We start from the raw sequence: 26,125 nt of genomic DNA, 5'->3' as shown, positions 1-26,125 counted from the left end.
CGTTCCCGTTACCCCTGTCGAATTTTCGCTGGAGCTTGGACCAGCTGGATGAAAGCTTCAAGCTCCAAATCCCGTGCCCAAGGACCCCGCGATGGAACGAACGTTCTCACATCCTCATATTCACACCTTTACAACCGTCACTCACGCCTTGTTTCCTGGCACCCTTCTAATTGTAAATCATACTACGAAATAGGAATGCCGAACTCTGCCCATAAATACCGTGCCACCGAACCGACTCTGCGTATTGCGCGACAGTTGCGCCAAAGTCCCGAGTCGCACCACCACGCCGCCATCCTCTATTCTGCCTCCTGCTTCATTGCGCGGTAGCATTTGAGCCAAGGAAAAAGAAGATCCAGCCAGCTACACATTATCTGACCCATACGTCCTGCAGGCCACGATGGCGATGAACTTCGTAACCTTCAACCAGAACTACGGCTGTCTCGCCGTCGGTGCGCTGCCTCCTCGCTATGATTGTATCGACGTCAAACTGATTTTGAACCTGCAGGGACCTCTCGAGGCTTTCGCATATATCACACAGATCCGTTCTCCAAGATATTTAGCAGCGATGAGGGGAATGTCGCCATTATCGAGATGCTGTTCTCGACGTCGTTGGTCGCCCTCATTCTTTCTCCAAGGCACCTAGTTATTCAAAACACCAAGGTACAACGGAGGATATGATACATCTCTTTCACACGCTGACTAGGAAACAGAAATCTTCGATCATTTGTGAGTTGACTTTTCCATCTGCTGTTCTTGCAGTCAGATTGAATCGGCAAAGGCTTGCCGTGGTGCTAGAGGAGGAGATATATCTTTACGACATTTCCAACATGACGTTGTTGTATACGATAGCCACGTCCCCCAACCCAAACGCGATATGTGCCCTTGCGCCGTCATCCGAGAATTGTTTCATTGCATATCCTTTACCGAAGCCAAGAGAAGACAATGGCGACAAACGCCCACCGCATGCGCCGCCCCTTTCTACGTATGTCGCTCCTACCTCTGGACATGTCATGATTTTCGATGCTTTGGAGTTGAAAGCAATAAATGTGGTAGAAGCTCACCGGGCGCCATTGTCGTGCATATCACTGAACGATGATGGAACTCTCCTCGCTACCGCATCCGAGACTGGAACTATCATCAGGGTCTTCGCTCTCCCACAAGGGACCAAACTGTACCAGTTTCGCCGCGGTACATATCCCTCTACCATCTATAGCATGTCCTTCAACTTGAGCTCAACACTGCTTTGTGTCTCTTCCACCACTGATACCGTACACATCTTCCGACTTGGGGGGCCCGCTACTATGCGGCCTGACTCGCCGAGAACTGGAAATGAACGCTGGACGCGAGCTCGTTCCCAAAGTTATGACAGCACCATAGAACCTGGGACGTCACGAAACGACGGAGAGGGACCTCATGCCCCAGAAATTACTCGAAAGCCTAGCGGTACATTTGGCAGCATGTTGCGAAGGTCTTCGCAGATGATGGGGAAGAGTGTCGCTGGAGTAGTTGGAGGCTACCTACCCCAAGCTGTTACCGAGATGTGGGAGCCCATGAGGGATTTTGCTTTCATCAAGATACCCAAAAATGGCACGGGGTTGAACTCTACCGGCGGCCCATTGCGGAGTGTTGTCGCCATGAACAACAATAGTCCACAGGTGATGCTAGTAACCAGTGACGGCGGATTTTACGTGTTTAACATCGATATGGAGCATGGAGGTGAGGGTGTGTTGGTGAAACAGTACTCGTAAGTCTCGTATCCAGTTGTGTGCGCTACGAGCTGATAACGTGATCAGTGTTTTGCACGGAGATGATAGGCTCGATCATTCAACGGCGGATTACACATCCTAAACGAACAGTCTACCATATTCTGGGTTTATGCTGCATGTCAGATGGAGTTCCGGTCGATCTATTGGAATTATTGCGGGATAGTTGGAGGCATTTGAACTGGCATTGTCTGCCGGCGTTTGGTTTTTGGTGACAATTGAGCGAGCACGATAATACACTTTTTCTACTGCGCGGCTGACTTGGTGGCTCGTCTGTTAGGCACTCCATTATCTATACCCGAATACTGTGTACACTATTTATCAATACTCAAAGATAGAAAGGAGAACGAGGTTGATAATACTAGAAGATGCAAGCCGGCATTTGATGGACTGAGCACCCGTAGCATGATATAGCTTGTCAGTTTGTTCCAGCTGGCGGACAACGGTGCTTGTTGTATCCTGCCAGAAGCCATGCAAGTCCGATGAAAAGATGCTGACAGCATGGAAATAATGGCAAGAAGCAAACCATGTTTGAATTCGATCTTCAGTCTATCTGCCAAGACTTTATCTCTACTGCCCCTAGATTTCCAATCCGTTTATCTCTTGACCAGCTGGGGCAAGAAAATTAAAAGCGATGCAGCTTCCCAGTAACAATATATCATAGGCTTGTGCAGACTCTCGATCTTACACAACATTCTCAGCTCATCTTAGGGGAATTGCCAAAGTGTGACAGACTCTGTGCGCTCCAGGCCAATTGATTGAACCATTAGGTGACTTATCCAACACTGTAACCGGGACATACATATCTCATTCATTTGTGGCAACCTACCCATAAGATACGAGCACCCAGCAATGAACACGGCTTCTTGCTGGCCGCGTTATGTCAGGCAGATGTGGAGGGGGAGGTACAACTGAGGTGCGTCGTAGGGCTGGAAGGGCAGTGGAAGCGTGCATGACACTCCGAATTCCCCGGCTCCAGTCACGGCACTCATTCGTATGCGCGCAAGGCATCTCACACGGTCCCAACATCTTGCTTAAATTATATGTCGGAATTATCGGATACCGTTTGTGGTCTTTGGGGTTGAATGAGAGCCAGCGCTTGGGCTTTACAGTAAGTTGAGAGAATGTCACGGAGGACAACTCAATATCGTTTTTAGATACGGGCCATACGATTCGAGTATATGCTCATGCTCGATGCGTTTGTTTCATGCCTGGAGGATGCAACATCGCACGCTTCGCCACAGCGGTAGAAGGCAAATTCGAAGATTCGAAAGATTCGAAAGACGTACAGAGAGAGGCTTCTGCGGCGAGAGCGCTGGCAAAAAAGTGCAGCAATGCGTTTTGACGTCAAAGACCTGGAGCTGATCATATCGAGGGTGCCAGTAACATTACACCAACATGGAATGTTAGCCTTGCATAGGCGTTGAAGAAGTACATGGTTGCTTTGGAAAACGTCGTCCGTATCCAAAACCAGTGATGGGCGTGTGACGAGGTGAGCCTCGTGCATTGTCTGACAGCGCCCCAATAACCAGATTGCTGAAATGGAAAGATACGCTCCTTGCTCTCACGGCACCGAGAAATCGAGACGGATGGGATAAGAATTGTGCAGGCAGTCCGGTACGAGTATGTCGTGGTCGTTGACCCAGTTAGGCCAAGCATGGGGTTGCTTCACCTATGAGACAGAAGATTTCGCAGATGCTAGTCGGGATTTGCTGCTGATCTTCACACTTTGAAGGTCGCGAACGAGCAGGTACGAAAGCACTTGCGACCAAACTCAGAAGCAAGCGTACGGTGGCCGTCTTTACTCTTTCTGCTGCCAAAGAAATCCCCGAAAGTCGCGGAAACTTCAAGTTTCCGACATGAGATTTTCCCTTAGGGCGATCTCTCAACTAAAGAATACTTTATCGCTAGACTAGACGCTACAGCAGGAATTGTGAAAGTCTCGAGCATCGAGTCCCAGAAAATGAGGAAGGATTCCGGGAAATTGGGTGTGGCATGAGAGTGATTCCGACATGCAAGCCCCTGGGCCCAGTACTGTCGTGAACGAAACAGGAATCAAAGAGTGATGAGAGCCGCCAAAAGCGGTGGTGATCGATAGATTACTAATGAAATGTGCTCGTAAAAGCACCGAAGCCGCGAGGAATCTTAACAACACCGTCTATTAAAGGTCACAACAAGCATTGGTCTTGGGGCTGTGCCATGGAGGATGAGCTAGATGATCCCCCATACCTCAACTTTCACATTATCGCACTGCGGAGTTAGCGGGGTCAAGATGGACGGCGAATTCAACCAATCATTGGCTATAGAAAGAATGCATTCTCACTTATGTCTGGATGCATGAAGTGATATCGTAGACAGTATGATATTTCGCGGATCTAATATCATATGGGTAATAGTTGTGGCTTTTAATGAATAGTAGGTTCCCAATTGGGTATGTATCATGTAATGACTACAAGGTGCTCAACTCGTACCTACATTTCCCAGTTCTGAATACACGAAGGAGCAACTCTAATTTTATGGTTACTAGCATCATTAGACTACATAAAAACAAAGATGTTCTGAACATGCATAAGGGAAAGTGTATACGTACGACCATGCAATCGAGACCTACGCCTACAGGGTATCGGCGGCTATAGTGCCTAACAGTGCTTCTGCAGCTGAATTGCCGCCTTCCCCCTCCTAGCTAGCAATCTCGCCCTGACATTCACAGTGATCGTTCGCCTAAATGAACTGAAAAGAGACGCCAACGCCGCTGCGATAAGGACAACGGCTCCATACTCGTAATTTAAACGAATGAACGAGCTCGAAAAGAAGCAGAAATGATCGGCTCGAAGCCCGCTCGCAGACCCGCCATTGCTCGCCGGCGTCCATTAGCCGCCGCGCGATCGAGTCCACTCCGAAGCTTTTGATTAGATCCGCCCGGCGCTTAGGAAGCCAACAAGGCGTTGCGGTACGTCAAATAAGCCCCTGGTCGGATGTAGGGTGATGGGTCGAGCTCAAGCCTCTGGACGGAGGCGGCTGCTTTGCCTCTGCCTCTCCCGTTCAACTAAGGCACTTAGCCTTTCACCTGTGCGCTTGGAAGTTGGAACGGCATCCGAGAGGGGAGCACAGGGAAGAAAGCAGATGATGGACTGGGGGATGGGAGATCCAAGAGGGTGGACGACGGTGAGCGCTTCTCGTCCACGATGCCCCCTTTATCCTGCCCCAAGTCGACGAACATGGCAGCGGGTGGCCCGCTGGTGAGATCTACGTACGGAGGTGCTGTACAACCTTCCTTCGTGACCTCGCCACAGCCAACGTCCCAATTCCCAATCCACTGGACCCATTTCCATTTACCTCTGACTGATCGTCTTGACGCGATCATCAGCTGAAAAACGCCAGTCGGTGATGGTTGGTATCGCGGCTGCGATTGCCGCTGGAGGATTACACGATGATTCCATGGAAAGCAGAAATGTGGAGGTGGACGGGAATGGAGTGAGAGAGTGTGAGCATCTCGGGAAAAGGAACTCTCTCGAGTTCTGTCAGTCCACCAACACACTCCAACACCACAAATACCAAAAGTCGCAATCGTAATTACGCTACAACGCCGGCAAAGCAGCTCTATATGTCGGACTGTATTGTCGTTCTGAAGCCAGGCTCAGTCTGCCTTGCGCTTGCGATCACCAAGCATCTCAGCATGATAGGGAAGTGTACGAGATCATGGCTATAATACCAGCAACATGGCGATCATAGCAATTCCAGTTACAGTACAGTACTGTACTTGCAGTGGATGCTGCCTCCTGCTTCGAGACTGCACTGCTGCTCTGCTGATGGAGGGGGGCACCCCTGCATGATGCACCTACCACATGCGGTCCCTGCTCTCACCAGGGACCAGAAGCGTGCACCAGCCAGAGCACCAGAGCACCAGAGCACCAAGAACCATCCCAACATCGCCGTTTACGAGCCGGCAACCCCTGCTGCAGAAAGAAACGGTCTGACAGCTGGCTGCTCCGTGGGATTTGAGTGAGTATTGTAGTAATGGCTGCATCTGACAGATACTTCTAATAATCATTTCTGACTTTCCTGTCCGGTTCCACCACGGTGGGTGGGTGGCTCCTCTTTGATATGTCTGTCTCCATCGGTCGCTCCCGCTAGGCCCTACCAAGTAAGTTCCTGAGAGATGCCCACTTGGCTGGGCTGGCGATGGCGCGACGGCCAGACTCCGTCTGAGGATGTATACCTTTGCCCTCCAGCACCGTTGAGCACCGCTGAGCACCTGCTGCTGTCAAACAGCACTCCGTATACACAAATGCTTTGTCTCCAGCAATCTCTGCAGCCTGAAGTAAATTACTTGGCTTCATGGCCCATGGCTCGTGGCTTCACGGCTTCGTGGCTTCCTGCTGGTCCTGTACGCTGCACGTCGACCGCCATTGGAGCTGGCCGCCTTCCCCCCCTGCTCGCTTGTCATGCTGGAAGACTCGCCCAAATGCAGGCCCTGCATGGCCCCTGTCCCTCGTTGTTCTCTGTACAGTACTGTTCCTGGTACTGTTCCTGGCGAGTTCCTCTCGTTTTCCTGAATGGTTCAGCAGCCGTCAGCCCCCCCTACCCTTCCCTCCCCCATCGCGGGCATCTAAAAAGCACAAGCACCACGAACACTGCCGTACCGCAACAAGCGAAAACGTCTTGTCTTGCCTTGCCTGGTCCATTACCACCATCCACCAACCCCCCATGCCATGATGCCCCCCCCCCCCCCAAAGCGACATGGGCTGTTGTAGACTACCAAAAGGATTGACATTGTCAGAGCCGGGGGGTGCTTTTAATCGTCTTTGTCCTGGACCCAGGATCTTCTGCTCCTCGAGTCTGCCTCGAATCCTCTTAAGGGTCTTTCCTCGCACTCCTCCTTCGTTCACGACTTTAGCATTTCAGTATCGTGTGTTCTGCCCTTAATCCAACCAAGGAGCCTCAGTCGTACCACGCATCGTCCCCGACTTGTGGCCAGCCAAAAGGGAGCGCTCTTCGTCGCTGTCACCGACCACCAGTTCTGTCTGGACCTCGAATGCGCCTCAAAATACTCACCCCAACCACTACCTCCAACGCGTCTGTGTGAACGTCTCCAATCAGCCGTCACCGAGCAACTGATTTCCAACATTGACGCATGCATCGACACAACGTTCGGCTTCTTCTGACCTAGCACCAACACTTCTTATTGTTGCTGTTGCCTCTGGACAATTTCTTATTTCTACTCTTCCTTCTTCACAAAGATGGAGCTGACCCCGCAATCCACTCGATCTCCCACGTCTCCATTTCGATATCCGTCAAACGCTCAGCCGTTGTACGAATATCCCTCGCCTGCCCAAAGTGATTCTCACTACAAGTCAACAGAACCTCTTCACGGCCTTGGGCTCTACTCTTGCCAAATGTCAGCATCACAGTCAGAGAACGGTGGCTCCGTGGTCACACAGCTCCCATCCACCACAGCCACCAGTAGCTGGCCCACAGCGACATTGCAACACAGGAGTGAACCCAGATCTACCCAGTCCACCCCCAACATCCTTCAATCGGAGTACGATCCCTTTGCTCCCTTCCATCCAGCAGTATCAGCCGCCTACAGCCATGACATATATGCTACGCAAACTGCCGAGTCATCTGTTCTCCCCGCCTCTCCAGCACCATCTGGGCATGCCTCGCAGCGATCATCATTCTCATCAACGCCAGCTTCAGAAGTCTTCACTCAGGCCGGATCGATCCATTCCTACACGCCACGCATCAAGATGGAAGAAGCTCACTCAGAGTACGCATCTAGTGGAGAGTCTATCATGATGAGTTCTTCGCCGCAATTAAGTCACAACATTTTAGTAGCCTCGACAAGTCCGTATCCTGGAAGTCTGGATGCCACCTTCTACCAAGGGGAAAATTCGGCCATGGGTTGGCCCAAGGTCGAATATACAACCACGACCCAAGATCTTCCCTCCATCTCTTCTCTCCCAATTCCACCTTATGATCGACGGTCAGAGAGTCAGGAAGAGCGGGTATCACGAGTGCACGCTCAGCGTCGGGGAACTAGTAACATTGCACGGACCAGACAGCCCCGTAAACTGACGACGAAGGAAGACGCCAATTTCCAGTGCCATGTCAAAGGTTGTGGGAAGTTATTTGGGAGAAGTTACAACTTCAAGGCGCACATGGAGACGCACGATGCGAGCCGGGAATATCCCTTCCCGTGTCCGCTGAAGGACTGTAACAAGAAGTTTGTGAGGAAGACGGATTTGCAAAGACATCACCAAAGTGTACATATGAAACAGCGAAACCACCGGTGTGACTACTGCAGTAGGTTCTTCGCACGAAAAGACACTCTTCGAAGGTATGTCAGGTATCCAAAACTTTTCCTGAGACTCTTGAACTAACTCTCCTAGACATATGGAAGATGGGTGTAGTAAGCGGTTCGACATTGAAACTGTCGATTTCCGTCCACAAAACTACAGCAATCCGGAGCCGTGTTCGATCAGGATCAGCCAGCGACACCCAGACCATCATCAGTCGCGACAAGCGTCGTACAGCTCTTCTAATGGTCTCGGTCCTCATGACAGTCCCCTCACGTCAGCGTCAGGGCCGTTTCTGGAACGACAGGAGTATATACCAAACAACGGTGAACATCATCACCAGCCGTGGGCCAACTGATTGCGGCTGCGATTCGGTGTAGAAGACCACGCCGATTCATTGACTGTTGGGGATGGGTCCAACAGAAGAAGCATCATCTGCCGAGCTTCAAACGCAGTCAGCAGCTCGAGCTCGACTTTCTCAGTCAGGGGATGTCTGCCGTGGGGGCCGCTGATGGTTGCGCAACGCGATGCAACCATCAAACCAGCAACATCAATCATCACGAAGTCGAATTACAAAGCTGGGCGCTGCGCTCAGTCATCGCTCTGGGCGGCTTCACAAAATCAATCTCATCAACGTCAAACGTGTCGCATAGGGATAAGCGGGAGTAGGAGGAAATGGCATTGCTTCTCGCATTATGTGAGATTTGGGTCACTGGCGTTCGGTTCACGTCATGCTTTGTTGCTAGAATACCCTTCTTCACTTGCGCTCAGTTATTGTATTCATATTGAAGCTCAGGAGTATGGTGTTCTGCACTGATAGAGATAACGTCCTAGAAGAGGGCGATCTGTACGCAGTAGTTTTTCATATTTTGATTGGAGGTCGAGGGACTTTTAGGTGCATACCTGTAGTGCAGACTGCAGCAGGCGGTAGAAAACTGGTCTGCATCTTTAGACCGATGTAGCACACACCGCGCGACGGCGAATCACAGAAAAATGTCAATCATTTCGCTACGTAGTATTTCCGCAATTGCCCACGCACCGTGCAGCCTCTATTTTTCCAAATGACTGATCATGAAAGAGCTTCCGGGACCCAAAAAAGATGTCTTGCGATATGGTGGTAGTGGAGCGCTTGAGTTGACGGAGTGAAAGTCATTACCAGCCCTGGACTGGTGGAGACTGGTGGAGTAGGCCTAATTGGGCAACTCACGACGGAGCCAATCATGGAAAGGTGTAGATTTTGCGTGGTCCGGACGCTGAAATCACCGGCTCCGTCGTTGGACTTGAGAAATTCCATAAATGTGCGCTCCCTACGTCCCACGGACTCCGGCTGTGTGGAGCATCGCGGTGAACTTGTGAGGAGGACGGTGGAGTGTGGACACTGGACTAAGGATGCTGGCGAGACGAGCTGGCATCGCACTGGCACCTCACCTCGTAAACCCCGCTGATACCGGGAGTCTTGCGTTAATCTGCGCACAAACTTTTCTTGACAAGTCCTTGGTCTGCTTCGTGTATTTCCCTATACGGAACGAGAGATTTGCTAGCTGCTAGTTTAATTATACGCTTATGTGCGGGTGTAGCGTGCACTAGGGCAAGAGCACAGAGCATAGCAAATTCCTTACGCTCGACACTCGTACCACGAACGAACCTCTCACCCCGGCGTGACACTAGTTGTGCTGAGCTGCTCACGGCGATTAGAAGGAAGCTCCTTCCTGGGAGAATCAAGGTACGGCGGCTATGGTGCGGTACTTGCTCCATAGGGAGACATCGTACAGTATGCTGTCAGATATCGATAGTATGAGAATCGTCCAACGGAGAACCAGCGCATCCAACACCAGGAAAGCGACCAATGATAACGATGCCAACCAACAACTCCAACTCACCTCGCTCCAGTGGCCAGCAGCCATCAGCAGCCACAGCGGGAGCGTGAGGGGGCAGGTTCGTTCGGAGACATTTCAGCGCGTTTCAATTTCGCACCACTGGCACCAGACACATGGCAGCCAGGACCGTCTGGTTGGTGTGGGTGGGATGAGATGAGATGAGATGAGATGAATGGGTGGAGGTGTGGTTTACTGTAAAGTACGACAAGTGAGTTGCAGCCTGGTCTGCCCTGGCATTGGAGAGTGGTCGTATGATTTTGCTTTCCTGTTTATGTACGTACAACACTAGCAGGCTTGCGGATAGCCTGCGGATGCGCTTGCTAACTGGACTTGGATATTTGTCACTGAATCTGGATCTATCCTAATTTTGATTCTGGGTCTCCGCCTCATCTGAGTCTGAACTGATTCTTTGAGAGTGGGGTGTACAAAAAGATCCATCGTACTCGCTATCCAGGCACCCAAGCTGGAAACAATTCAACAGAGTTTGGAGAAACTCCCTATAGCTCAAGCCTCAAAGGCAGGGCATTGAATTTCTGAAGAGCTTTGGCCGAAGAAGTGGCTGTGACGGCTGAGCAAGGGGTGGTGGCCTTCATGAAGGACGTGCTCGAATAGATGGGGATGCTCGATGGTCAACCGTCACTCGAGTATTCTTACAATTCCGTACCCCATAGATATGCTTGCCCATATGCATAACTATCAAAGTCCCAACGAGGGATTAATCTTTCCACTGGGTATACCACTGGGATACCACGAACTAAGTAGTATCCAATCCATGTGATTCGTCCAAACCATAAGCAATTCAGCTGGAGGACCAGAATCCCGGTTGGTACAAACGCAACTCTGGCTTCGGTGGGGAAGTTCACGGTACAGTGCAGCCGGGATATTAACCGCGCGGTTTCATCGTCCACCGTGGTTGACTGGATTCATGGAGATACTCAAGCAGCAGCGGGGGACGAGGCTAAAATCGACAGCACATTTGCACAAACGGCACAGATGGGTGACTGCAGCGGGAGGAACAGATCCAGGGCACAGGTTACGTGGTTTGGTGCAGAAGAAATCAACTCAAATGGCTCCTTCGGGACATTTATCAAGGGCTTTCTCCAATGATACCTTCGTATCAAACAGCCAGCCTCACAAATTGTCGATGGTAGGCAAGCCACAGAGACGCCATGGAATCGAAAAGGAAGCTCGTCACCCCGCACATCGAGATTGGCGTTCTTGCCCGTTTCTCCCGTCGGACAGCAAACAGATCCAGGACCGCACTCAGGGACCAGCAACCACAACGTCTTGATGCCGTGGATGTCGGTTGCCTCAGAGAGCAACGCGAGCAGCTGTAGGTCGGGACTCGAAATCACGGAGTAAGCGTTGGTCGTGCAGGCGGCGATGACGAGCTGTTGCACCAGTCGTATAACATGATCGAGTTCCGTCTCTTCATGGTGATCTTGAACGCATATAAGGCTGTCTTGGGGGCGGGAGGGAGAGAAATCCAGGAACTGAACGACGAAGAAGCACCGAGGTTGGGTAGTATCTGACTGCATGCTAATGAAGTCCTCGTGGGAGCCATATGTGAAATAAAGTGACCTGACCAGATTCCAGTGTTCACCCGCTTCCTCTCCTGCCACATTCGTTTCGTGAATCGCCCGTCTGGGGAGAGGCGCTGGAGCTAGACTAGGTTGAACGCACATGGCAACCAGGTCCCTGGCGTGTGCGAAATTCGAGCCCGAAGAAAAGGCGACCACATGGCGGAAGGTCGAGGAGGAGGAGGAGATGAGATGATGGTGACACGAAAGATGAATGAATCGGGGCTGGCTGTCCCAGGGCAGGAAGGAAAAGCTGCTGCTGCTGCTGCTGCTCACAGGCCTACTCGTACGGGGTATGATGTCTGCAAGCAACAGGTAGTCGAGCACAGTACGAGTACTTGGACGATTGATAGGAATGAGATTGGCTGCCCGGGCGTGGCGGATTGTTGCTGGTCTACATACGATGAGTGGAGACACAGGATGATGTTGTGGATGTGGATGTGGATGTGGATGAGAAGATGTGATCGTCGGAGTGGTGGACCTGGACCTTGGGTCATTGGAGACGTTATTGTTCTTCAATGCCCTGGAAGCCTCACACCTTAATCTCGCTCCACACCACTCACCTGCCCCTCCCACTCGCATCTCCACCATCTCACAACGAGCGTCACGGCCATGTTACCGTAGCTCTGGATATACCTACGTACCTTGGTACCTATCACTGCCTATGGAGCTACGGGGTACGAGTACTCCGTACAGCGCTCGAGTACACTTACCACCTGTTGTACGCCATTCCAGTCCTTTGCCGTGTTGGCTTTGCCGTGTTGGCTTTGCCGTGCTCTCGGAGATTCATCAGCGGCGCAATGATTTGATCGATCGCGGGTGACAAGATGAAGACCGGCATGTTGGAGATGCTGTAATCATCGAGGAACACCTAGCTCGGTATGGACGAGACTACAGTACGAGTACCCTTCCTGACCGAGGAGCATAATCAGATGCGCAGAGCTTCAATGCATCTGGCGTGGGGGAAAACAAGACGAATGCGGGTGACAACAATACTTCTCCACCGAGACTCCTGCGCAACTATCTGCTTTTACTGGATAATCAGCCATATGATTGCCAGGCCCCAATTCGACACACATTATTACCGTCGCTTTCCTGTGCGATGCGTCGTCTCGTCCGGAGGTCGCGTTTGTTCCATCTGCGCGTCAACAACATCGGCGAGCACTCATTTCCCGTGGGGACCTCACTGTGGTAGTCGCCGACTTCAAAGTCATCAGCCTCCTTCTCATCCTGCTTTATTTTAGGTGGCTTATCAAGACAAGCTCTCCATCTAAATTTGGCAGAAGCATAAGTCGGTGTTTTCAGTTGGTCACTAGAGTCTTGTACAAAGCACTAAGGGGTTCTTGACGGCCTACTCTGATATATTTCAAGACGATGCTTTGATGTTCTGAAGAGGCGCGGTCAATGGTGCACATAGGTCTTGTGATCCTGCCCTGAGTCATAGATAGGAAGAACTAACTGAGGAAGCAGAGTAACAGATTCAATGACACTCTTACCAAGATGCTGTTTCCCGTGCGCCATAGCTTTGGACGACAGACGGTCTACGACCTTGATATTCCGTCGTATTGAGGACCCCCCGTATCACCGATAGTCTTGTTAACGCGCCGTAATACAACATATTTGTACCTGACAGAGCAGCATGATGGTGCCCCCAAACTACATCCTCAAGAGCCGAATCGCCCGACTCTCGCTCCGATCCGGTGGCACGGTAGGCGCAACATCTACCCAGACCTTCGGAGAGGCATGGAATCAAATGGTAGTGACCGCAACACCTAGTTTTTCCAGTACCGGCAGGTTAGCGAAGACTTGTCGTTCCATGTCAGTCGGGCTTCACTACCGTACCTCAGGGTACAACGAGCTAATGAATATGTCTGTGTGAGTGCCAGACTACATTCGCAGTTTGAGCAGGAAATTCTGCAAAACCGCCTTGGTCACCAGACATGCAGAATTAATTTGCGGACAGTCGCTCCCTGTCTAGGCCTTGGTTTCAAGATGTCACCTCAACACGTTGCCTCTATCTAGAGCTTGCTTCTGTTGGCTGTGCATTTCTCTCGAGTGCTGCGACCTGTTCTGTGATAGACACGAAACATGCTGCACTCCCCTGGCAGAAGCATCCATTCCCCCAGGAATGAAAAGATGGTATCGTTCGTGATAGTTGCTAGCACGCTTTTCATGCATGATTGTGCCGTTCGACAGAGAATTGCCAACCGAGCTGTAGATGAGCCCTGATTGATCCAATACAACATGATGGGACGCTTTAACAGCGCATATTTTGCTTCTCGGACTCGTAGCATATTCGCTACTCTTTAGAGGAGAAGAATCTTCGCGGCGGCCAGGAAACCAGTGTCCAGAACTTCGAGCACAAGTTTAGCATGCCTATCTGCGTCAAGGATCGAGCTTCAAGTCGCCGTCAATATCAGCAGCTGCCAATGCAACATATCAATATTGTTCACTGGAGTTTTTTACCGTGAGCTCACGACTATCGTCTATCCAGGCGACGGAGGCAATCGTCAATGACATTTCCGTGGTAACGCGTCACACCTGTGAGGTCTCTTACGAATCATCCTCTGTCCATCTTGCGGGGTCTGCATCCTTAGCGACCTCTTGGGCTCTGGAGTCAGTCACAAGTGTCACTTGCATGCATCAGAACATTGAGAGAAGCTTTATTGAGGCACAGTTCTCAGCGGTTGACCCAGCGGTATTTGCGCCAGCCATGGAGCGCAGAGACTGCCGCGACCGCTAGACCTTCTAGATTCATCATTGCCTAAGTTGCCAATGGCTCAACTCGCATCTTAGGATGAAACTGTTGAAAAATCAGATGTCTAGTCTGGCTCTGGTATACATCAGGTCGATTGACCTTTTGACAAGAGCTGTTCGGAGTCTACTAGTTTCTCCGAGTGCCGAACCTCTTTTGGTTCGTGTTTATGCTCTACATCCCGTACATCCCTTTTATTTTCCCGTACAATCATGGAAAAGCCCTTCTTCCAAACGGCGATAATTAGCCTATGAGGGCAACTGAGTCTAGAATAATCCGAGGTTGCGCTTTATGCCGGCAAGTCTTGAGGAGAGGGGGCATTCGCGACCGAACAGTCCCACGGCGAGTTCCATTTCTCAACCACGAAATTCTGTGTCTTGTAAATGCTGGCAGGCGGTTGCGGCACCCACACACCCGTCCCTTGATGGTCGCATTGATTCCCTTGAGCTGCGCGGCGAGAGAAGTACATTACGTGAGTAGTACTTGTATGGATTCTGTGTTCCGTCTGTCGTTGAAATAAAGATCCTGATTTTCTTAAAGGCACGTGGAAGATCTCCTCGAAGGATCACAAACCCTGATAGCCTCTACATTAGTTATTCTGCTTAGTGACTACACCCCTCGTGGCCTTTCCCCGTTCACAGAAGGTCAGAGTGTCCGAAGAGCGAGAAGCGAGAAGCCCGCGAGAGGAGGCCGCGTTAGAGGTCATTACTGTAAGTGGTTGAATCATGTTAATGGGAGGGCTTCTTGGTTTCTGTTGGGTGAAAATCAGGATGAAGGAGCAGGGTCACCAAGCAGACGGGAATCCAGTCTGCAGAGAACACGTTAGAGCCAAAAACGTGCGTCGACTCGGTAACGAATGTACTGGTATGTTGATAAATTGCAAGCTGCTAGCTTCGACTTCTACAAGCGGAAATTCTAGGCGCTCCCGGTCGCAACCAGCACGAACTAGAACGAAAATGGTGACCATGTCAAGGGACAAAAGAATTGAAGCATGAAGATTGTGACATTCCCGAAAGGGGGGTGGGGGGGTGCGATGTTGAAATGGATAAGGTATCACCCTCGTCGTACCTGTCCGAAATGTCATCAACATAATCCTCGAGTCCTCGACAGTTGGTAGGTTAGATCGCTGCGTGCTCTAAGATCGCAAGGCCAACTTGCTCGTACATGTAAGTGAGCCTCTGGCCTACCTAGGTACATTAGTGGCTTTCCCATGGCTTCCCATGCACTCTGGCACTTTGTATCAGAGTCACCACCTTTTGTGGGAGGCAAGACGGTCGAAACTTGAAACGTCCAACTGGTCACGTCAGTAGGGAAATCCTACATGTACCCAGGTAGGCAATCGAATCACAAGCGCGTTATCTGAGTGTGCTGCACGAAGATTCGAGAAGACGTCGGCGGCAAGGGAGCTAGATTCGCGAACTCGAAGGATTGCATCTGTGGAGAGGCTGAGCAGCGAGCAAACACCGAGTCACCGACAAACAATGCGGTTCTCTGCTTTTGGCTGCAGATCAACCGACGACGTGTGTCTGCCACGCTGCCGTGTACTCGAGTACGGTACCTTCGTACGTCAAGCGAAGCGATCCAATCCCAGGCACGGCGCAGGTTTTGAAACGGGGAAGGATTCGAGGTACACTGCACAGCCATGTTTCGAAACATCTTTCCACACCGTCACCGTCCACTGCCTACTTGGGAGCTCTGCTGCGATTACGACTTTGAGTTATCACAGAGTTACATTTTCGTGTTTTCACCAAGTCGTTGCGTGGTTGGGGTATGTTAAACGTCGTGGCATTGTTGTTTGCGTGGGTACCTAGACATGTACTATGGACAGGCATATCAAGGTTACACCGTTCCAAGAGATGATTTGACATCCTGTTCGACTCAAGCATAAGTCGAGGCCTAGACATCCTAGTAACTTAGGAGCATAGAAAATACTGTTCATTGCGACTCTACAGCAAAGAATTCCAACCGCGCATTCTAGGCTTCTCAATCCCGAGATGCTCTACCACGACCGCCAGATGGTCCACCCCCACACCACATCTCTCTCTCCTTTAGAGTTCTCTGCCACAAACCACGGCAACCCAAAAGCGCCTTCTGCAAAAGCTTGATCGGTGTTCTTGCCTAGGAGCTCTTTCCCCTCTTTAGGAGCCATTTCCATGGCTATAACCGCGTCAGCAAACATAGAGACCAAGCATAAACTGTACATGCGTACCTTTCCTAGCCATTTCCTCACCAAGTGCCTTGCTCAAACACGCCATCAAACCCTCTTTCTCGTGCGTCGCTTTCCCATGAACCCAATATGCAGGATACAATTCATCCAGGCACTTGATCAATGCGTCTTGACCGCCTAGGACAGCGACGGCGCAAAGTGCACGCATGATGAGCAAAGTCAATGGCGGGAACCCAGGAGGCTTCTGCTCACTCATAGGGACTTGAAAAGCTTTGGCCCAGCGAATCCGTTCTTTATCGATCCATTTGTCCTTATCTGCGCGTTGTTAGCATTGCTACCCTGAGCTAAGTGTACATAACGAGTGATTCCAGACTTTTGATATTGAGCGGCGGCGTGTTACCACAAGCTTTCATAAGTCCACCAAGGAAGACGGGGATATATGTGATTTCCACACTCTTGAATACCGGGTCATTCTACGAATAATCATGTATTAGCAAGTATTTCCCGTATTGGCAAATTTGAAGCGCTCAAATCGTCTCAGCTACACAAATTCGACGGAGACATTAATGATGGAGCTAGACTCTGACACTCGAAGCTACACTAACATTGCATAGTAGGTATGCATGCCTATCGCCAGATGATGTGTAAAAACCCTCAACAAGAATAGCATCATGGCATACATCCCCTGACATAGTGTATAGTGTACCGGTCGTAGCCCCGAATGTGTCATCAGGCATAACATCAAGACAACCGCAGCTATAAGGCTCAAAAAATGCTCATACCCTGAGAATATAGTATGCTTCATATGCCATCGGACTGACGGTATCGACATACAGTAATAGTTTCGGACCCATTTTGAAATGATTGTCCCCAACAGAGTGTACGAGCAATCCAGTTGTCTGCTTTGCGTGAAGTTGCAATTTAGATTTCGCTTTTCCTCCAGACAAAGTCTGCGGGGGAAGTGCCTCGGCCCAGCTAAACCATTCCCCATGCCCGGGTAGTTTAAGAAACTACCTAGGTGGTTGCAGCATGATGTCACAGGAAGAACCAGAGCTTGTTTAGATTGCCATTAATCATGTTTCTTCGTTAATTTTCTAGGTAAAGCATGTACAAACTACATGTACAGGATGGGTATCAGTCTATCGTGTGCTACCATGTCCGACTTTGCCCCCCAACAACTAAAGCGAGGCGTATCTAATAAAGTCCTCTCCATTGCATCTCCTCAATTCCACACAACAGGTCTCTGTCCCATTACTGATAGCGTTTTAAGAGGATTTATGCCCAACCTTCCTTGCCCTCATATTCGGAAGTGTATGACGCTTTCCAGGCTCCCGTCCACACTCTGTAACAATCAATCGGATGAAATCAGGACTGACCCAGTAGCTGCTATGGGCACTAAGCATACTGATGTACTGAATTTCTAAAGGACCGCCACCAGAACTGAGAAACCAGTCGACCTGACCGTTGTCATTCAACAAAGCGAACTTCTTTTCGGCCAACTCTTCACGCGTAAAGTCGTGTATCTCCAACTCTAGCTGTGAAGGTAGTCGAAGTATCGGCGCAGGCTTTGAGACTTCGCCGACAGCCAAGTCATCAGAAGCAGATACACCGGGGGTAATATACCTCATAGCTTTACTGAGACTCTTGAAGAAACCAACAGTGGCACTAGGTACTTGAGCATTTTTCAAGCTTGTAGAATACGGTGCGTCAACTGTGGGATTGAGACGATAGGCAATCGGATCGTTGTAATGCATAATGTTATAAATGTTGTCCGCTGCCAGACAACCGTAGGTCCCTGCTTCTCCGGTAATCGATTTATCATTATCATCAGTAACTTCTGCATCGACTTTTGCTCTAGCCCTGCGAGGGCGCAATTGTGCTTTTTCGAGCAATAAGAAGAAACCTACAGGACTACCCGCCAAGAAGAGGTTGGTGCACTTGAAGTCGAAGTGCTTCGCGTTAATCTTCCTGGAATTCAAATCAAGCTTCGGCGTAGCGGTAGGCTGCTTGCTCAGGATATCAACAGCCATCGCGCTACCAAGAGAATGAGCTATCAAGTGGACCCTGCCCTCTTCATGAAACCCAGGATTGTTCTTGCACCAAAGTCGATACACCCTATTCGCCTCGCTGACGACTGCTTGAATCATTTTTGGTTTATGGTGGGACATGTACATTGGAATATCAAGCATCACGTCTGATATTAGGCTCCGAACTCCTGCGATTGAATCCGGCGTGATGTCCTTCATTGTAAACTCCGCAGATGTGTTGTTCTCTTGGTCCTGGCTGGTCATGGATCCCCCAGCCTCAAACGACAAATTCGAACGCCAATTCACAGGGAGAACCATAATACTACCTAAATCTGGGCGAAGCACCCTTTTCACGCCCTCATCCACGAGCTCCATGTTGACCGACCGACGTACTGTATTGATGGCATGTGTGAAATGAAAACTCTCGACTCGTTCCGAGAGTTTTTGACCAATCCCATGGACAACTAGACAAAGGTCGGTAACTTTTGGACGATCATTGTCTAGTTGGCAAGCCGGGCAGGCACTGCCCTTCGTAAAATTAGCGTCGCCTGAAACAGCTGCTTTTTCGACGGCCTTTTTGACATTGGCGGGCTTCTTTGTCGAATGTAGCTTATGCCAAGAAGCCCATTCAAATCCACGCACCACATGAATGCCCACCTGTATACCCTTGTTTATTTTCTGCAACGGTTTTCGCCCGTAATAAGCAGAAGGCTGAAGAGTAGGCTTGAGTATATAAGCATTCCGAGCATCTTTGTAGATAACTTGGGCTGAAGAATATTTCTTAGTGATGATATTAGACTTATCGGTATTTGCCTCCGAGTCAATGGTACCTTCGGCCGCGGTCTCTCCGTGAAAGCATTTGGCAGCGCAGTATGGGTTAGTCGACACATGTTTTTCAGCCTTTTTAGAAGGCGCCTTTTTGAGCACTTCATCTTTGGGCCAGAGTTGGTATACGATCTTTTCTTCGCCCACGGCCCCGACATCCATTGCACTGTTAAGTTCGTCGTTCCAGGTTTTCGACCAAGGTCTCAGTTCCCGGTACCCACTCTCAAGCTGATTAGCAACAGCAGGTTCGACAGGGTACATGGTCTGCTTATAAAACCAGGTCCCGCGAGTGACAACGGCGATGTCGTGAACAGGAGACCAATAGATAGGGTGCATCTGGAGGGCTGGTATTTTGACCAGGTGAAGTCGTGACACGCCTACTGGAACGTCCGTCTCGCCTTTGAGGGCCTTCTTGGCTTTGCAACCTGCTATTTCAACAGGTTCCGATTGTGTGAATTCATCATCCTCGGTTCTGTGAACGTTCTTTTGGTCATCGAGAACTTCGGCACCAGCAGAGGTAGGGTCCCTAGCAATTTGAGGTGTCTGATCATTATTTGACTCGAACTTTAAAAATGGTTGACCAGTCGTACCAGCTTCTTCACTTTGACTGGGATACGAAATGGCGCCTGGCGAAGAAGATGGTGTTACGGCGTCTTTCTTCCCGCGCCCTGTCGTGATGGGGACAGGCGAATCTGGTCTGAGGCCTTGTTTGGATTTGTGCTTCTTCAACAGGGATTCTACCTCCGACCTTTCTTTGGCTTTGGGTGAAGAGGCTGGAGACTCCGATGGAGCAGGTTTTGTGAGCTTGTCTTTCTTCGAATCTGGTAAGATTTCTGCTCTCTTTCCTTTTGCTCTGAATAGCAACGCCGGAGACAAGGACCTTGGCTCATTAACTGACTCATCAATCTTCGAATTTTGGTCTTCGGTAGAAAGGGTGGCATGGCGGCCTCCATGTTCCTGGTGGAGGTGCTTTTCATATTCCTTGTGTGCCTTTGACTCCTCGTGCTTCTCGAACAGGCGATATTCTTTTGTTTTTTGCTCGCTAACATCCGTACCCTGTTGTGCAGCCAGATTTTCTACAGTCCCATCCCGCTGACAATCGCTCATGGAATGTTGAGCCGAGATTGGATGTTGGGCAGTACCACTGGCGTCGCTCCTAGGGTTGACACAATCATGATGCTCTAATCGACCATCTGCTTCAAGAATGCCGCAGCAGGTCGAATTTGCGGCATCCAAATCAATTTGACGAGTATCGTCACAACCTGTATTGTTGGCGTTGCCCTCATCGATATCCGAATTATGGATAGTTCCTTTGACGTCTGCTTTCCTGCCGGTTGACCCCTCAGCTTCTTTTCCGTATCTTCTGTCTCTGCTCTCGCGAATCTGTTTCCTCGGGGATGTAGATACTCGTCTCTTAATCTTCCCAAGTGCAGCTTCAGCCCGCGCGTGTCTCCGGCTATGCCTATCTTCCTTACCCGCAGAGGTTTCAGCTGTCGTTTTCGAGCTTTCCCCTTCTGGCGTGAGTTTCGAATTCTTGTCATTCTGTTTGCTGTCTAGAATGTCAACAGGGAGACCGGCGGATAGCGTGGCAGCCTGTTTGATATTCTTGTCCTTTTCCACACTTTTAGCGCTCTCTGGGAGGTTGCCGGTCAGGTCGTCTGTGTTGGTTTTGTCTCCAGGCCGTGATGGGCGCTTTTTATCTTGCTTCTTGTCCTTCTTTTTGGACTTTGGCGAAGAGAAGTCCAACCAGGCTTCCTCTAGCGCAAAGTTGTCGCTCGCGGAAAATGGACGTAATGGATGTTTCGAACCTTTGGAGTCTGAGCCAGCCGTGGTGGGGACTACAGAAAGATCATCGATGGGGTCCGACCTGAAGAAATATTGTGGCTTTAGTTGCGGTATGTCGTCCCCGTCTTCAATTTCCCCGAAAGAGACACTCCGAGCCAAGTGGCAACTAGGTCCGTAGGTATGATGCATGTATGCCATTTCGATCTAGACTGTTTAGCATCACAGATGTTGATTGACAGATGTTCGCGTACGGTATAGGGATAGAGTCGCCGGTCTGCCAGCAAAGTAAAACACTCTAAGAGCGCTGGTATATAGCCAGATTAGGGACCAGTCTCGGTGCCAAAAATCACACAGTAATAGTAAAAGAGTAAGGACAGTAAAAGAAACCTTGCAGATTGCTAAGAGGAAATAGAGATGAGATTCCGGCGAGGATGGAGAGGGAGGGAGGCATGAAAGACGCGAGTATCGAAAGGCCACTGCTGCCACAAGCGTTACAAACAGATATGTTGCCTTCTGTTCCGGCAAGTGCGAGGCTCGACGCACCCGATTTTCCTTCAGGCAACGACGAACTTGACGATAACCATCTCGTTCCAGGGCCACCCTCCCATCACGCTCACCTGCACCCAGGAACCTGAAAGGACAAAATATTCATGTGACACAATTATGTCATAGCTCAAGCCACGCATCACAAGCCACATGGAAGCTCCGTGTACCTAGGTAGCTGGTCCTAAATTACTGACCTTCTCACTTAATAGTGATTATTAGATATTAACAAACTAAAGGGACAGGTACCAGACGCAGAAACATGTGTAACGACAACTATCAGAAGACGTTTCTGTTTCTGCCGCTCTATACCAAATGACATAAAGCAGCATGTTTGTTGTGTATCTGACACTACAAGACTTCTTCTCTATCGATTGTTTTGTGTTGTATTGCTCTATAGATACAGCATCTAGCTAATTACTTGTAAGAAACCAGCCGTACAGTTGTTTCCATGTTGCCAGTAGAAGAGCGCCGTCTTTTTTGGGGGTTTCGTGTATTTTTGATTTGATTGCTGCAAACTCAACACCTCGTTTGTAATCAATCCTCTTGTGCAAAAGTCTGCTCTTGCCCTACGAAAATTGGCAATGCGACATCAGAACGAGATATTTGATTTATCCATTTTCAACAACAAACAACAATAGAAGGAATTGGTGATATACAATCTTTAAGCTATGGTGAGCTCAGTACCACGCCCATATACCAGTTCGAGACCCATGGCGATCTTCTAAATTGTGGTGACAAACAGCAACTTGCAAGACAGGACTGTCAAAGTTCTCAAGGTAGCTAGTCGTGGCCACCACCTAACTGCACCATCTATTCCCGTCAGAGACCAAGTTCACATTATCATAAGGATGGGTATAATGCTACCTGTCTGGTTGTACCATGTATTCAGGAGTAATACTAAAAGCGGAATCGTTACTTGGCTGGCTCAAGTATGCTTCTTGCTGCACTTCATTCTTCATTCTCGGAAATTTGCTTTCGAGGTTTTCGATATTGAGCATAACCGAATCTACTGCACCAAGGACTTCCAGGATTTGTTTTACGTCGTGGATCAACTTCCAGAGGATAAAGTCACCATCGCAATACGTGTGGAACGTCATCTGCTTAGCGATCGCTGCCCAGCTGGAAAGCACAGCATTGACTTTGACCTCATCGCTTGCATGCTCCCCATGGAATCGGAATGCGCGTTGGTTGCTGGCAATGAATTCTTGCTGCGTTGCTTGATCATACATGAATTCTTTAACAGTAGGATGTGTGCCCCTCCACTTATTGATGACTTTGTTCCACGCCTCAGGCGATATGCGCGCTCCCTTCAACTGCGCCAGTAAGAAGGCATTTGCGGTTTGATGTAGATAAAATTCGAGCTCCATATATATCACTGCTTGATCTTTTGGAAGAAGCGATATCTTGAGCTGAGTTGTCTCGACAGGGTTTTCATTTCTTCTGCGATTGCTACTCTTAGGAGTCAAATCCACCTTTTCTTTCTGCCAGAAGTTAACACTGCTTACGCGATAATTGGACCGATCATAGTCGACTTACAAATCCACCTATCTTGTTTTTTAACATGTTGATCATGCCGCTTTTCTTTTGTTGGTCAGAAGAGCTTGTATTTGTCCGTGAACGGGTGCTCTTCTGCCAATCGGTTGCCTCTGACTCCCGTTCACCAGGAACTCTCATTTCCTCTCCAAATAACCCTTGCTTTCCCCACAACTCCTTCCTCCACGGCGACGGAGTGTCCGATGCAAAAAATCTCTTAACTGGCGACCGGGACCTTTTTGGTGGGTTCGCGTGGGGGCTAGGTGTCTCAAGTGGGAACCTAACATGACAATCTGCAGTTCGACCTCTAGCATAGGTATCGTGCTCGTAAGCATAATTTACGCTGTTGTTCGGCGATTGATAAATGTAACGCTCCTTATGGGAATTTGTTGACCCTAAGTCGTGGCTATGTCCCCGAGACAGTACGTTTGAGGACTGATGTGATTGAGTCGAAGAAGATGAGTAGGTTTCTCTGCAATTGTGACCAGAACGCTCTGAACAATCGTGGGAGCTACATTCTACGTTTTGCCGGCCACGTTGTGGACCTACCGACTCAGACATACCACGAAGCTGACGAGCCGATGCACCTCGAGAACCGTACTCGTCTACAAAGTTTGGTAAATTGGGGGACTGATCCATGCTCTCCCATCCTGTAGATCTCATACATCCTATTTGAGGAGAAGAACCGCTTCTTTGAAGTCTGGCTGGATGTGAACCTTGCGGTTGGTATACCAACGGACGTAATAGCTCACCCATGTCGCGAGCATTGCCGGCAGAGCGAGCATTCTTAATATGACCTATTCGAGGAGTCGGGAAGAAAAGTGGTGGGCTTTCGCGTTTTGTTGCAAGCTCACTCATTTGGGCCCATTCTTCCACGTCAAGAATCTCTGGAGTCTCCGGCTCAAATTCGTAACGGTTACCACGTCGGGTGATCTTGACAGCCTGAACAGGACTTTCGCGTCTTGTTGTGAGCACACTCGTGTGAGAATGTTCTTCCACTTGAAGAATATCTGGAGTGTCCGGCTCAAATTCGTACCGATTATCATGACGGGTGATCTTGACAGCATGAGCGGGACTTTGATGGTCAGTACGAAATTCCTAGAAGGCAGGAGGGGAGGTAAACCTACGAATTGAATAGTCCTTGTCCACCCATTCTAGCGGCGAAAAGATCTGCTCTCCTTTTGTTGACATCCACGAAGTCACCCGTGATAGCTGAAGAAGAATCAGAAAGATATTCGCCCTTTATATCCGAGACAGTTGAATGTGTTGTATCGATGGATAGCGCGTCTCTAGTAGAGGAGCTAGACATATGGGTCGTTGCACATTCTGAGCGCGCACTGAGCGAGTTATTGCCTGATGTCACCGCAGCTTGTCTTCCTTTGCGGACATCCATTTTGTCATGCGAGGATCCCGAGTGGGTATTCCTGGAGCTTGATGATGTTCGTGGTTGAAAATTCAAGGCGTGTGTTTCTCCTTCATGGGATCTGCCAGCTTGTTGTTCGGGTCGCTCAACTTGGGTGCTAGATTTCTTCCTTAAATGTAGAGGTTTGGGCTTCGTGTCCCAGTGCCATGGGAAATTTTTACCGTCCGTTTCCATTGGAGGAGTATATTGCTTGTTGCTGAAAAGCAATTGTAGAGTATGTATCGTTGCAGTTGGTATTGTTGTTCTTAGTAGTATTGTCGCTAAGAAATAATTTTGTTTACATAGTTACCTAGGTATTGACTTTTGTTTTAGCCGACCTTCTACATTCACCATCAGCTTTGGTGTATGACAGACTGAAGCTGCACGGAAGACAAAAGCATATTTTCCACAAAACTCTGCCAACTTGATCCAACAAATTGCTTTGTTCATCTGACCTTTACAAAACAAGTACCATGGCTTCACCTTTCGCGAGGCGATGATGCGGCTCTGTGCCCACTCTACAGCAGACTGGTGATTCCATCGTATCCTGAATAAACGAGTTCTGACAGCTGTTACTATACCACTGGACGCGCATCACGGCTCGTCTGGCCGAATTGTCGCTTGATACACCACCAAACAGAATATTTACAGTAACTTCTCATGTTGTTGACTCTCCTACAACCCTAGGCCCGTGTTTTGGGGGGTGTTGGCTAGCAATTCGAGAAGGGTGAACGAATACGCCGAGCTGAACTTTTGCCTTCAAGGGAAAAGAGGTTCGAGGCCTCCAACGACAAGAAAGTTATGGTCAACATGGTGCTTGATAGTCACAAGCCAGTGGGAGGCTTCGATTCCAAATAAAGCAAAGTGATCTTTCCTTTCTCGGATTATCTGGCTACATGAGCACTGTGGCTAGTTAGCGTGGCATATGTCTAATTCTTCTGGCATAGCTGCTCATTCAATTGCGATCGCTGCGCAAAGAATAGAGCTGTGACGGGTTTTGGTACAAGATCTCGACTTGGTTCTTCGACGTTTACAGATGAGTCTGAGATGATGGCAATTGACAAGCAACCTTGAACACGCTTCCATGGACTAGGTAGTGAACTACGCCAGACACACACAGAACATTTGCATGGTATCAAGTACCCAAAGGAGAATGTTGCGAGTATGATGGAATCTAAAAGATGGTGTGAAGAAGGCACACTGATGGTAAGAAATTCTGAAGTGACGTTGGAAAATTACGGTGGCCGAATCATCAACCGACCGACTCTGCAGCCACATTTCGTTCGTTTCTGGACCCAGAACTCCTGCCCAGGTGGGTTTATCTACCGAGTCTACCTACCTGTAGGTTCGTTGAGCGCAATGGGCACCTCCCTCTCCGATGACCTGGTAACCTCCAACTTATTAGCCCAGCTATGCGCATTTGTCCAAACGGCTTCGAAAAAGGTTGAATAAGACCTCGGGAAGCTCCTACAAATCGAAGTGCTTGATCGAAGCGGCGGGTGGCTCAAGCTGGTTTAACAATAATGCCGTTTTTAGCATCCGCGTCTACTTTCCCCGCAGCGCGCG

General features: G+C 49.6%; 8 protein-coding genes across 8 annotated transcripts; 4 read left to right on the top strand and 4 right to left on the bottom strand.

Annotated features, from left to right (window-relative positions):
* Positions 1-397: 397 nt before the first annotated feature.
* GLAREA_01693 (WD40 repeat-like protein) lies at positions 398-1,848 on the top strand (the record flags this gene model as incomplete). The annotated part of the gene is made up of 4 exons (XM_008088909.1): positions 398-449; positions 506-660; positions 711-1,744; positions 1,794-1,848. 4 exons carry the CDS (start codon positions 398-400, stop codon positions 1,846-1,848), a joined length of 1,296 nt encoding a protein of 431 aa, XP_008087100.1.
* A 4,251-nt stretch (positions 1,849-6,099) lies between these two features.
* On the bottom strand, positions 6,100-6,721 carry GLAREA_01692 (uncharacterized protein; the record flags this gene model as incomplete). The annotated part of the gene is made up of 3 exons (XM_008088908.1): positions 6,100-6,315; positions 6,407-6,654; positions 6,715-6,721. The coding sequence occupies 3 exons, from the start codon at positions 6,719-6,721 to the stop codon at positions 6,100-6,102; spliced, it is 471 nt and encodes a 156-aa protein (XP_008087099.1).
* Positions 6,722-7,003: 282 nt separating this feature from the next.
* GLAREA_01691 (C2H2 and C2HC zinc finger) lies at positions 7,004-8,420 on the top strand (the record flags this gene model as incomplete). Its single annotated transcript, XM_008088907.1, has 2 exons — positions 7,004-8,103; positions 8,156-8,420. 2 exons carry the CDS (start codon positions 7,004-7,006, stop codon positions 8,418-8,420), a joined length of 1,365 nt encoding a protein of 454 aa, XP_008087098.1.
* A 2,688-nt stretch (positions 8,421-11,108) lies between these two features.
* GLAREA_01690 (uncharacterized protein) lies at positions 11,109-11,276 on the top strand (the record flags this gene model as incomplete). Its single annotated transcript, XM_008088906.1, has 1 exon — positions 11,109-11,276. The coding sequence occupies one exon, from the start codon at positions 11,109-11,111 to the stop codon at positions 11,274-11,276; it is 168 nt and encodes a 55-aa protein (XP_008087097.1).
* Positions 11,277-11,678: 402 nt separating this feature from the next.
* GLAREA_01689 (uncharacterized protein) lies at positions 11,679-12,062 on the top strand (the record flags this gene model as incomplete). The annotated part of the gene is made up of 1 exon (XM_008088905.1): positions 11,679-12,062. One exon carries the CDS (start codon positions 11,679-11,681, stop codon positions 12,060-12,062), a length of 384 nt encoding a protein of 127 aa, XP_008087096.1.
* Positions 12,063-16,273: 4,211 nt separating this feature from the next.
* Positions 16,274-17,295, bottom strand: GLAREA_01688 (Thioredoxin-like protein; the record flags this gene model as incomplete). The annotated part of the gene is made up of 4 exons (XM_008088904.1): positions 16,274-16,431; positions 16,484-16,756; positions 16,815-16,914; positions 17,224-17,295. The coding sequence occupies 4 exons, from the start codon at positions 17,293-17,295 to the stop codon at positions 16,274-16,276; spliced, it is 603 nt and encodes a 200-aa protein (XP_008087095.1).
* Positions 17,296-17,706: 411 nt separating this feature from the next.
* GLAREA_01687 (uncharacterized protein) lies at positions 17,707-21,276 on the bottom strand (the record flags this gene model as incomplete). The annotated part of the gene is made up of 1 exon (XM_008088903.1): positions 17,707-21,276. One exon carries the CDS (start codon positions 21,274-21,276, stop codon positions 17,707-17,709), a length of 3,570 nt encoding a protein of 1,189 aa, XP_008087094.1.
* Positions 21,277-22,484: 1,208 nt separating this feature from the next.
* On the bottom strand, positions 22,485-24,754 carry GLAREA_01686 (uncharacterized protein; the record flags this gene model as incomplete). The annotated part of the gene is made up of 3 exons (XM_008088902.1): positions 22,485-23,105; positions 23,161-24,232; positions 24,285-24,754. The coding sequence occupies 3 exons, from the start codon at positions 24,752-24,754 to the stop codon at positions 22,485-22,487; spliced, it is 2,163 nt and encodes a 720-aa protein (XP_008087093.1).
* Between the last annotated feature and the right edge of the window lie 1,371 nt (positions 24,755-26,125).

Source organism: Glarea lozoyensis (assembly GCF_000409485.1).
Source record: "Glarea lozoyensis ATCC 20868 chromosome Unknown GLAREA7, whole genome shotgun sequence".
In the NCBI taxonomy this organism is placed as follows: domain Eukaryota; kingdom Fungi; phylum Ascomycota; class Leotiomycetes; order Helotiales; family Helotiaceae; genus Glarea; species Glarea lozoyensis.
The sequence above is the reverse complement of the archived record's forward strand: the minus strand, read 5'-3'. Positions and strand labels throughout refer to the sequence as shown.